Below are 13659 nucleotides of genomic sequence, written 5' to 3'. Positions count from 1 at the left end.
TAATTTAGTTTATTTATATTAATTAATAAAGCCTACACACGAGATGTAACGTCTGCTTTTGTTAATAGTTAAATTTATGTAGGAAAATAAAGTAAACATATCTTAATAAAGTCATTACAAATTTGCAGATTTCTTTAAAATATTTTAAAAATATTTTTGCATTGGATATGTGGATAAAATAAATCTACATTTATTTTATAATATATAAAATAAAAATTTTATCTATGAGGAAAAATGTTTTTCTTTTCAAAATAGTTGTATATTGTTATCATTGTTGGTATTTATTATTATTATTATTATTATTATTATTATTATTATTATTTTAAAGCTGCAATGATTCCTGAATAAATCACAGTGTAATTAAAATAACAAATTAATAAGAGTTTATTTTTCTATATTTAATGTGTGTCTATCTTTAGGGGAAACAAAAGTAATGCCCCATGGAAAATAATAACCCAAATTCTACAGATTTCTTCCTATTGGGGTTATTTCCACCATCAAGAATTGGCCTGTTCTTCTTCATTCTCATTGTTTTCATTTTCTTAATGGCGCTTTTTGGCAACTTGTGCATGATCATCCTCATCTTCCTAGACACCCATCTCCACACACCCATGTATTTTCTACTTAGTCAGCTCTCCCTCATGGACCTGAGCTACATTTCCACCATTGTCCCTGAGATGGCTTCTAATTATCTCTCTGGAAACAAGTCTATTTCTTTCATTGGTTGTGGGGTTCAGAGCTTCTTCTTCCTGACTTTAGCAGGTGGAGAAGGATTAATATTGGCCTCAATGGCCTATGATCGTTATGTGGCTATTTGCTTTCCTCTCCACTATGCCATTCGTATGAGCAAAAGAGTGTGTGTGCTGATGATAACAGGATCTTGGATAATGGGCTCAATCAACTCCTGTGCCCACACTGCATATGCCCTCAATATACCTTACTGTCAATCCAGAGCCATTAACCATTTCTTCTGTGATGTCCCAGCCATGTTGACATTGGCCTGCATGGACACCTGGATCTATGAGTACACAGTGTTTGTAAGCACCACACTCTTAATTGTGTTTCCTTTCATTGGCATTGCATGCTCTTATGGCCGGGTCCTCCTTGCCATCTGCCGCATGCAATCAACAGAAGGGAGGAAGAAAGCCTATTCTACCTGCAGCACTCACCTCACTGTGGTGACTTTCTACTATGCACCCTTCGCTTACACTTATCTACGCCCGAGATCCCTGCGAACTCCAACAGAAGACAAGACTCTGGCTGTCTTCTACACCATCCTAACTCCAATGCTCAATCCCATCATATACAGCATGAGAAATAAGGAGGTAATGGGGGCCCTGAGACGACTGATTCAGAGGATCAGCTCTGAAAAGACGTAGAGGAATTTCTTATTTGGCCTGCTGCCTCAGAAGTAGATCACTTTCTCCGTGTATACTCCCTAAGAACAATATTATTCTAGGGTTGAAGACAGAGAATAAAATAATCTGGAAGATTAAAATAACTGAGATTTGACAAAGTAATTGTATATTCATAAAATTCCTTTTTTTTCTTTGTGAAGGTAAATATTTTGTTTTAACTTGTGGGCAATAATGTGTTCTTGGTATGCATAAGTGATAATAGAAACAATCCAGCTTGATGGCATTATTCAATACACTACTTATACACTTAGTGCATATTCCCTAAATGCTTAAAAAATGACAAAAGAACAATAAACATTGTATCATTTCCAGGTTTATATAAAGACATATATTGATAGATGATAGATAGATAGATGATAGATAGATAGATAGATAGATATTTGTTTCATTTCTATTATAGTTTATTCTTAAGTAGTGAATGCTGGTTTTTCTGATTCCCAATTTTCAGGGAAAAGTGATAGATACAGAGATTTGGCATAAAATTTTCTCATGAAATTAGAAGTTCTCCCACCATTAGAAAGGAAATTGAGTTTATATCTTTCATGAGGGGGAATCTAGATGGGTCATTTTCATGAATCATTAGAAAGCAATTTATTTAAAAAATAAATTAATAAAAAGAAAGCAATTTATTACAGGTCTACCTCAGGATAAATAATTTTGATTGAGGAGAAGCAAAATAGACTAAGAGTGAGAGCCATTATATTTAAAAAATTGATGAGAGTTACATACTATCTAGCAATGAGTAATAAATCAGACCTGCTTCCAAATAATTCCTCTAAAAGCTCAAACTTTACATTTCCCAAATCTGTTAATATTCTTTTATCAGATCATTTCTGTTGTGTATATTACATTATACATTTAGTATTCTCATAATTCTAATGAAGCAGAATTAGAGGTTTGATCCGGGTTAACTTTCTGTACCACATTTTTTAATAGATATATCTGTTCAACCACTAGCCCACAAAAGTCCTGCCATTCTCTCCAGATTAGCTGTACACCTGAACACTATGGATGAATGAATATCATTGTTCATGGGACAATTCTGCTATATTTTTATTTTCTGGGAGAAGATTTAAATAAAGAAGTTAGAATCAAAATATAAGAAGTCCTTGAATTGGAAATAAATATTTTTCTTCCAAACTAGAAGAAGGTATATATATATATAAATTTGGATATTTTTATACTAAAACTAAGTAAGCCTTTAGAGATTTATAGATTATTAGCTAGCTATGAGCTTGATCTGGGAATTAGTCTTCCTAAGATATATCATGGGTAAATATTCTCATCACAAGAAACTATGTAATATAGTAATATTTTCCAAAAGTAAGCATTTGTTTGAGATGGAAAATTTACTTCATATTACATAATAAAAATTTCAAATCTGGAAGAAAAAAAAGGACATTAACTGCTTACTTTTAGTCACCAAATGATCATTAATTAACTCATTACCAGCAAGCATTTTCAATTATGTTAATTTGGAAATTAAAATGTGATTACCTAAGGTTCTTAACTGAAGTGAATTCATTTTTCAACTAAAATAAATTCAGTCCAACTTAAAAATAAAATAGTATATTAAAAAAGAGTGAGAGGAGGAGCTAAGATGGACCCACAGTAGGAAGACCCTAAGGTCATCTTATTCCTTGAACACAACTAGATATCTAATAAATCATTCTGAATACCATAGAAATTGATCTGAAGACTGACATAACAAAATCCACAAATAGAATGAAATAAGAAGCCACACTGAAGAAGGTAGGAAGTGCAGAGGTGCACTTTGGGGGATAAATGGAGCATTAGCGCTGTGAAGAGGAGGGAGCCCTGATCATAGAGAAAGGGGAGGATGAATGCTATCCAGGGGAATGCTCCAGGAGAACACTTCCCCAAAGTCACTGACTGGGAAAAGGAGAGGGGCTGATTTTTATGAGTTTTTGCAACCATCTGGTGTTTGAATACTGGAGTTCTAAAGGTCTGTAGGCTTGGCTGATATAGAGCCCTGCAATGCTGCCCTGCTTCTGGAAAAGAAGACAAGCAAGAAACCAGAGGCAGACAGCAAGATCTGAGGACAGCCTGAGGGGAGATTATTTGTTTTTTTTGGGAGCATGTCTATGAGAGGTAACTTTCATGTAGACACCTCTCCAGGGACAAAGGAGCCAGCAGTCACCATTTTCCTCCCCTGACCCTCAGCATAAATTCAGAGTGACCTGACTGGGACAACTCCACTCTGAAACTGGCTGCTGAGCCTGCTAGCTCCAAGTCCCATGACCTTGCATTCTGGTGCATCTGTGCCTCTAAGTCAAATCTCACTCAATTCCAGCACAGGGAGACACTCTCCCAGAAGAACACTGCAGAACCTGCCCACATCACATTCCTAAATCTTGGAGTTCCTTTTTTTTGGGGGGGGGGGAGGATATATCTATTTACTTTAGAGAGAGAGAATGAAAGGGGAAGGGCACAGGGAGAGGAAGAAGAAATAGCCAGAGACCTGGGTCTTTGGGTCTAGACCCATAGACCCATAATATAACTGATGGAGAAGTAATATAAGTGATGGAGAATTTAAAGCAAGAATCATAAGGCTGCTCACTGGCTTGAGTTAAGAATGAAAGGGATAAAGAAGATGTGGTCTATGTATACAATGGAATATTACTCAGCCATTAGAAGTGACAAATACCCACCATTTGCTTCAACGTGGATGGAACTGGAGGGTATTATGCTGAGTGAAGTAAGTCAATCGGAGAAGGACAAACATTATATGTTCTCATTCATTTGGGGAATATGAATAATAGTGAAAGGGAATATAAGGGAAGGGAGAATAAGTGTGTGGGAAATACCAGAAAGGGAGACAGAACATAAAGACTCCTAACTCTGGGAAATGAACTAAGGGTGGTGGGAGGGGAGGAGGGCGGGGGGGGGGGTGAATGGGTGATGGGTACTGAGGAGGGCACTTGACGGGATGAGCACTGGGTGCTATTCTGTAAGTTGGCAAATTGAACACCAATAAAAAAAATAAATTTATTATAAAAAAATAAAATTGAAGAAAACCAGGTGAAAAAAAATGAAAGGGAAGCCCTTATCACACAGGTAAAAGAGTAAAAAAAAAAAAATCCAGAAATGGGGTGGCTGGAGTCTTAGTTGGTTAAACATCCAACATTTGATTTCATCTCAGATCATGACCTCAGGGTCCTGAGATAGAATCCCAGTAAGATTCCACACTCAGCAGGAAATCTGCTTCTCTTTCTCTCCTTTGACCCCTGTCTCCACTTGTGCCCTCTCTCTCTAAAATAAAGAATTCTTTTTGAAAACTAGAAATTAAAATGGCAGTAAGTGATATTTTAAAAACATTGAATGTAATGAACACAAAGATGGAATAAGCAAGGAATGAATACATGATATAAAGGATAAAATAATGGAAAATAATGAAGCTTACCAAAGACAGAATGAATTACAGAATATAAGCATAGATTTAGGGGATTGGGGGCAGGGCAAGATGGCTGAGGAGTAGGGTCCCCAAGTCACCTGTCCCCACCAACTTAGCTAGATAACTTTCAAATCATCCTGAAACCTATGCATCCGACCTGAGATTTAAAGAGAGAACAGCTGGAATGCTACAGCGAGAAGGGTTTTCACTTCTAACAGGGTAGGAAAGTGGAAAAAACAAAAAAGAATCAAGTGGGGGAGGGGCCCCGCAAGGAGCCAGGCTAAGGCTAGGCAGCGAAAGCCTCAGGACAGGAAAGCCCAGCTTTTGTTTCTTTTGCCTTCATGGATGTATCTTGCAAGAAGTTACTGTGGCCAAGTTCAAAAAGGGTGTTGCCTGTGTTCTCCTCTAGGATTTTGATGGAATCTTGTCTCACATTTAGATCTTTCATCCATTTTGAGTTTATCTTTGTGTATGGGGCAAGAGAGTGGTCTAGTTTCATTCTTCTGCATGTGGATGTCCAATTTTCCCAGCACCATTTATTGAAGAAACTGTCTTTCTTCCAGCGGATAGTCTTTCCTCCTTTATCGAATATTAGTTGACCATAAAGTTGAGGGTCCACTTCTGGATTCTCTATTCTGTTCCATTGATCTATGTGTCTGTTTTTGTGCCAGTACCACACTGTCTTGATGACCACAGCTTTGTAGTACAACCTGAAATCTGGCATTGTGATGCCCCCAGCTATGGTTTTCTTTTTTAAAATTCCCCTGGCGGGATCCCTGGGTGGCGCAGCGGTTTGGCGCCTGCCTTTGGCCCAGGGCGTGATCCTGGAGACCCAGGATCGAATCCCACGTCGGGCTCCCGGTGCATGGAGCCTGCTTCTCCCTCTGCCTATGTCTCTGCCTCTCTCTCTCTCTCTCTGTGACTATCATAAATAAATAAAAATTAAAAAAGAAAAAGAAAAAAAATAAAATTCCCCTGGCTATTCGGGGTCTTTTCTGATTCCACACAAATCTTAAAATAATTTGTTCCAACTCTCTGAAGAAAGCCCATGGTATTTTGATAGGGATTGCATTAAACGTGTAAATTGCCCTGAGTAACGTTGACATTTTCACAATATTAATTCTGCCAATCCATGAGCATGGAATATTTTTCCATGTCTTTGTGTCTTCCTCAATTTCTTTCAGAAGTGTTCTGTAGTTTTTAGGGTATAGATCCATTACCTCTTTAGTTAGGTTTATTCCTAGGTATCTTATGCTTTTGGGTGCAATTGTAAATGGGATTGACTCTTTAATTTCTCTTTCTTCAGTCTCATTGTTAGTGTCTAGAAATGCCACTGAGTTCTGGGCATTGATTTTGTATCCTGCCACGCTACCAAATTGCTGTATGAGTTCTAGCAATCTTGGGGTGAAGTCTTTTGGGTTTTCTATGTAGAGTAAGATGATCATAAATTAAACACACCTACATGAAATTAGTAGCATGTTACAAGCACATGTAGATGCCTTCCCATCCTTTCCCATTCTTTACCTACTTTTCCTTCCAAAAGTATCAGTATAATTACTTGTAACAGGCTGATTATTTGTACACATTTTTGCAATTGAATATGTGGACTCGTATTGTATGTAATTCTTGTATATGGCTGTTTTTATCTAATATTATTTTCCTGAGATTCATACAGAGTTTTGTTTAGAAGTAGTTAATTGATTTTTGTTGCTATGTGTTATGCTGTTATATAATTAAATATAGTCTATTTAGGCATTCTGGTTGCAATGGATATTTGGATTGTGTCTGGTTGGGGCTATGGTGCATTGTACTGTTGTGAACATCTAGTAATTGCCTTCTGTAACACACATACATGTATTTCTGATGGGTATTTATCAAGGAGTGGAATTGATAGATAATAAACTCTGTGTATATCAGAGTGAAAAATTATCCTACAGCTAAATAAAACATGGGGAAATATAGACATTACAATAGAATTCTGAATCTTTTAGGAAAATGATACACAGATAAGCAATTCATGGTAAGAAACTAATAAGCTTAAGTGAAATTATCAAAGAAAAGAAGAATATAAATAAATAAATTTAACAAGACAATTACATATATATCTCATATATATGCATAATACATATATATACATAGTTAACACATATACAAAGTTAGTATAAGTTCCATTAAACCCCATCAGTTTCTGTGTATATATGTGAGTTTTCAAGTTAACCATAGAATTAATTGACACAAGTACCTAAGTAGGTCAAAGAAAATTTATAATTAATGAGAATATGTACTTTATGAAATATAAAAACCTATAATAAAACACAATAATCATTTGTCATATTAGTTCAAACACAGAAAAATGCAGTAAATTAGGGAGTCCAGATACAGATTTGTACTTTATAATTTATGACAAAGGTGGTCAGTTAGGTCAGTGAAGCTGCTGGATCAACTGCATGTTCATTGTAAAAACAAAACAAAACAAAACAGGAAAGATGTGCTCATTCTGATCATTTGCAAATTAAAAATAAACATAAATATAGATGGCAGTATGTCCAAATGTTAAAAGTTAAAGAATAAAACATCAAGATAATAATTTAGGACTATATTTTCATGATCTGGGATGCAAGAGCACATTTTAAATATGATAAAAAGACACTAATCATAAAAACAAGATTGATAAATCATACTATCATAAGCAAAGATTGGTAAAAGATTTCCTTAAGCATAATTTTTATTTCATTCTCACCTTAATATCTTGTAATATACACACTTTCCACAATTTCCCGGCAAAAGGCTCTCTGTTCTTCACAAGATCCAATTTTTAGTTTATGTATTTGCAGAATTAGGGCAAATATACACTTACTGACCGCTTGCAATTTATTAGGCAATGTTATATGTTATGTACCTGTATTAACTAATTTAATTCTTTAAAATCATCAGTAGCTGCTATCATGAGTCTCAATAGAAAGGAATAAATCCCTGAGTAAATAAAGTGAACATTAAGTTACATCATGTTCCTATTCTCCTATCTGAACAGAGTAAGCCAGCCTTCCCCAGTTCCCCTCCACCACTGCAATAGACTTCTACCACATGGCCCTGTGTTTGGATTCCTAAGGACATACCACTATTTTTATACCACAGGCACTATTTGAAATTTATTTTTTACAAAACCATCCCAAGTAATTTACTTTTCTTGTTATATAAAACATTTAAAATATTTTCTAACAATATATCAAGTAAAAATAAAAACAAGGAATTGATAAACACTATTAAAGCTTATTCAACTTCAGGGAATCTGGATGGCTTACTTGGTTAAGAATCCAACTCTTCTATGTGAGACAAGATTCGATCAAAATCCTAGAGGAGAACACAGGCAACACCCTTTTTGAACTCAGCCACAGTAACTTCTTGCAAGATACATCCACGAAGGCAAGAGAAACAAAAGCAAAAATGAACTATTGGGACTTCATCAAGATAAGAAGCTTTTGCACAGCAAAGGATACAGTCAACAAAACTGAAAGACAACCTACAGAATGGGAGAAGATATTTGCAAATGACGTATCAGATAAAAGGCTAGTTTCCAAAATCTATAAAGAACTTATTAAACTCAACAGCAAAGAAACAAAAAATCCAATCCTAAAATGGGCAAAAGACATGAAGAGAAATCTCACAGAGGAAGACATAGACATGGCCAATATGCACATGAGAAAATGCTCCACATCACTTGCCATCAGGGAAATACAAATCAAAACCAGAATGAGATACCACCTCACACCAGTGAGAATGGGGAAAATTAACAAGGCAGGAAACCACAAATGTTGGAGAGGATGTGAAAAAGAATTAATTATGGAGATTAGTTAAAATTCTGTCTCTTTAATTTTTCCAGATTAAATAAGTCTTGTTTTAATAGAATAATATTACATAGGGATCCCTGGGTGGCTCAGTGGTTTAGCGCCTGCCTTTGGCCCAGGGCACCGTCCTGGAGTCCCCGGAACGAGTCCCGTGTCAGGCTCCCAGCATGGAGCCTGCTTCTCCCTCTGCCTGTCTCTGCCTCTCTCTCTCTCTCTCTCTCTGTCTATCATGAATAAATAAATAAATACATCCTTAAAATAAAAGAATAATATTACGTGAGTACCGTGTCATTATCTAACTTCCTGTCTATGATCTTGGGCACAATGAACCTGATTGGTTACATTAGTATTCAACCTGTGGACCCTCAGAAATGTGAGTCTCCTACTCCTATGACCATGCTAATCTTCTTAAGCTTTTTTTTTAAGTAAAAATACTGCAATATTTAACATAAAGCATCTCTTGAGTCATTTACATCTCCTAGACTATATGAATGTTTAAAAGTAAAATAGTTAATAATTTTGTAAACCTAGGAGTTAAAAGTTATCTGACTCTTTTTCACTTGAACAGCTATATTTTGAGTATTCACCTTAATTTCAATTTGCTTGTTCAGTAATGACAGCAGCTCCACACACACACACACACACACACACACACACACACACACAAAATCATCAATGAAGACGATACATTTAATTATTGACTAGAGACCAAGTTTCTCTAGAGGGTTTGTGCAAACAGCATATGAGTTTCTGCCATGAATAAGCAGAAAGTTAACCACTTAATTTGAGATGTTGAAAGTGGGCAGCCCCAGCAGCATAGCGGTTTAGCGTGCCTGCAGCCCTAGCTGGAGACTCGGGATCGAGTCCCATGTTGGGCTCCTTGCGTGGAGCCTGCTTCTCTCTCTCTTTGTGTCTCTATGAATAAATAAATAAAATCTGAGATGTTAAAAGTTGTGTACTATGGTTAAGAAAGTGACTTTTATGTTTAAATTCTACTATCTACTGAATTGTTTATGCTAATGATTGAAGGCTTATTGTCTCAGGTAATGAATAACAGTAAGTAATAACAGTAAGTAATTCATAGTGTAGTAATAGTAATAGTTTCAATTTTAAATTATAAAAGTTTTCTTTTTAAATTTATTTTTCTGCTTCTTTGCAGCAATGCCACATTACATAGCTCGATTATTAAGATTATGTGGTTCCTTCTATATAACCCTGATATATTTGATCCTCCAGTAATACAGTTTTGTAAAAATATTATCAAAGAGGGGTAACTGAGTGCCTCAGTCAGTTAAGTTTAACCATGACCTGGTTTCAGCTCAGGTCATGATCTCAGCGTCTTGAGATTGAGCCCAAGAATATTTGTGGATAATAAAGAGAAACAGAAGAACCTATAAATGATAGATTTAATTACAAATGTAATTGATAAAGTTATTTAAGTAGATATTTGTGACTTTCCATTTATGGATCTAAGAATAATATAGTAGTTCTTAAACCTACCATTGTGAATAAAAAAAAAATATTGCTTCCTCTCTCTGACAAACATTCTGCAATATACTTTAAGTGGATATGATTTTAATTTGTTTAACTCACAGTGAAGGCCTTTATCATTAATGCACCAGAACTACATTTAATTCAATTCCTTCAGGATTGGAATCTGCTTAAATATATTGATGAATATAATAACATAAAATCTGTTAGTCCTCAATATATTTATTTTATGTTAATGTCAGTTGAACCTCTCCTTTGGAGTTTCATTTAAATCAGAGAAGTGACAAATGGAATGTTGGAGGAGGAGGAGTGTGGGAGGTAGGAAATTTCTTATTATTTGGATATAGATTCAAGATATCTTTTAGATGTTTCTAAATTTACCACTCATTTTTGAACTTTTTTCTCTCACCTATCAAATAAAATATTGTTTGTTTGTTTGTTTGTTTATTACCTATTTATTATAGGTGGCATGACCTAAAATAATTTCTTTATCTGGAGGTGTTTTTTTTCCCCCAGCATTTAATGTTTTTGATATTTAACACAGTATTATCTTTGGAATTAAAACTTGGAGAAAAGCTGATTAGATAGCTTTGCATATGCTTAACAGAAGGCCTAAATCTGTTTTGTGTTGACCAAATATGTTGTGCCAAATTTATCACTTTTATGAGTGAATTAACAATATGATATTTTTATAATAAAAGAACACATGTTCAACCTATTATGTTGAAGATATTCAAAAGAGAGGGAAAAAAATTTTATTTCCAATTTAAAGTTGTAATTTAATTATACATTCTGTAACAATCTTTATTTTTGTTTCATCATTTGTTAAGTGGCTTTCAATCAGTAGACACAGAATGCATTATTTAAATGAATGAGATATATTCACTAAGAATATTGAAAATAAGTTTCTTGCATTTAATAACCATCACTTTATTTTCTCTTAAAAGGCAATCAGTGCTGTTACATGGAATTTTCAGATATTATCGGCTTTGACATTTTGATTTAAGTCATGAAGACAGGAAATAAAAGTGTAGAAACTGATTTTATACTCTATTTTTTTTCCAATGTGCTCAAATAGATACGCTCCTCTTTGTTGCCATTGTAATCCTCTTTTCCATGGCTCTGATGGGGAACATCATACTGGTCCTTCTCATTCAGGTGGACACCAGACTCCACACTCCAATGTACTTTCTACTCAGCCAGCTCTCCTTTATCGACATCATGTATATCTCCACAACAGTGCCCAAGATGACCACTAACTTCTTATCAAACAGTAAACATTATTAGGCTTTGAGATTCAAACCTTTGTATTCTTGGCCCTTGGTGGGACTGAAGCCCTCCTCCTTGGTTTCATGTCCTATGATAGATATGCAGCTATCTGTCATCCTTTACATTATCTTGTTCTCATGAGCAAGAAGATCTGTTGGTTCATGATCACAAGTGCATGGGCCAGTAGTTCTACCAAAGTTTTAGTGCACACACTGTATGTATTTCAACTTTGGTTCTGTAGGTTTTGGATCATTAACCACTTTTTCTGTGAAATTCCATAACTTTTGCCATTGGTCTGTCAGGATACTTCCCAGTATGAGTGTACAGTCCTCCTCAGTGGGCTTATCATTCTGCTGCTACCATTCATGGCCATTCTGGCTTCCTATGCCTGAATAATTACTATTGTGTTCCAGATGAGCTCAGGTAAAGGACAGATAAAAGCTGTCTCCACTTGCTCCTCTCACCTGATTGTGGCAAGCCTATTTTATATAACTACTCTCTCCACCTATACAAGGCCTCACTCCATGCATTCTCCAGAACAGGATAAGGCAGGGGTGGTGTTTTATACCATCATCACACCTCTTCTGAACCCACTTATTTATAGCCTGAGGAATAAAGAGGTGATCAGGGCCATAGAAAGAATGTAGTGTGCATGTATATTTGTACAGAAAATATGACTTTTGGAATCTTTATTGATTAAGATTGAACAATATAAAAAGCTGTGCTAGAATACTGCCTAGACAGATAGAATGTTCAATGTAACATGCAATAAATGTTTATTAAATAAATTGATAAATGTTTTGATTCCTTTTGGTTTCAGAAATAATTGAAATACCATTAGGAACTAGATGGATATTTAATATAGAGCTAGGAAAATAGTGTAGTATTCCAACGTGTTTAACTTTTAAAGATATATAACTCAATCCTGCTACCCCAGTGTTTCCATATCAAAAATATATTGAATTCCCTTTGTAACACCTAAAGTGCAATACATAGAGCATATAGTCTTTTTAAAAATTTTTAGAGTGTATAGTCTATTGAAGCATATGACATCAAGAGAATCTGTAAATGAGCACACAGTAACAGAGAAAAGTATATAATGCATTAATTTATCTTTTCACTCAAAAATTTTTTTTCAAAAAATGTTTTAATATTTTACCTGTGTGTATGGTGCTGTAACAAGAACTGGTGATGTAAGATTTATCAAAAATATAAATTGACTACTATAATTAGTGTGGAGAGACAGTTAATCAATTAAAAATAAATTTTATAGTGTACCAGAGTAATATTTGTCATAATTATAAGGCAGGAAGTTACAATAGTTGCAATTTTATATATAATTTCCTGGAAAAGGCAAACTAAGAATGTGGTATTTGATTTAAAACTAAAAGGAGATTAGAAAACAAATCAAATGGGTGGTGGTTGTCCTTGATTGAGGAAGAAGGAAATGAGAATGCCATGGTCAAGGAATATGCTTGGAAGAATCAAAGATCAAGGAGCAAATTGATGCATTGCAGGAAATGAGTAGATGCAATGGAGTCAGAATATTACAAGTAAAGTAAACCATGGTAAGATATTGAATTTTATCTAAGACAATAGGCAACTATTGCAAGGTTTGCAGAAAAAAATTGAAACGGGCCTTTGGGAGGCTGTTGCAGCTGTCTAGTTCTGACAAGGCAATGTCTTTGGCCAGGATGGTAATGATGGACAAGAAGTGACTAGATTGAGTAGGTTGATATAAGGAAGCCATCTGGACAGTAGGAGGTGAAATATAAGGGAATTTTAAAAGCTCAAAATTAAGCTAGGATCTGAGGAACTGCAGGATGGAATTACTGAAAAATGCAGTAAAAATATTTCCATCATTGAGTGTCCCGTTCTCCTTCGATGTTAGCTCCTTTGTTCCAACTATGGTTATATTATTATGCTGCTATTATCTTTGAGTAAAGACATTCATTGACTGAACAAAGAATAACTTATTTTTTGTGTGCCCAGATGCATTTGTTAAACTGTTGATAATCTTCATTATGAACCAAAATCTCCAACCACAGTTTTACATGCTTCAATATTACAATCACTTATATTGCTGTCTGGCAGTCTACTATATGAATATATTGCAATTATTTTCACATGATGATGGATATTTGTGTTGTTATAAATAAAACTGCTATAAAAATTCCTGTACAGCATTTTTGGTGGGCATATGAAGTCAGTTTGTTGCTCA

The 13659-nt window shown here is 35.0% G+C and overlaps 1 protein-coding gene and 1 pseudogene across 1 annotated transcript; both read left to right on the top strand.

The window, feature by feature from the left end:
- Window positions 1-440: 440 nt before the first annotated feature.
- Window positions 441-1379, top strand: LOC121474988 (olfactory receptor 2L8-like). Its single transcript, XM_041728135.1, has one exon. The coding sequence runs from the start codon at window positions 441-443 to the stop codon at window positions 1377-1379; it is 939 nt and encodes a 312-aa protein (XP_041584069.1).
- Window positions 1380-11133: 9754 nt separating this feature from the next.
- LOC121474987 lies at window positions 11134-12085 on the top strand (annotated as a pseudogene).
- The last annotated feature ends 1574 nt before the right edge of the window (window positions 12086-13659 follow it).

The sequence above is a fragment of the Vulpes lagopus genome, chromosome 13 (genome assembly GCF_018345385.1).
Source record: "Vulpes lagopus strain Blue_001 chromosome 13, ASM1834538v1, whole genome shotgun sequence".
In the NCBI taxonomy this organism is placed as follows: Eukaryota; Metazoa; Chordata; class Mammalia; order Carnivora; family Canidae; genus Vulpes; species Vulpes lagopus.
Note: the sequence above shows the minus strand (reverse complement) of the source record. Positions and strands in the feature narration are given on the sequence as shown.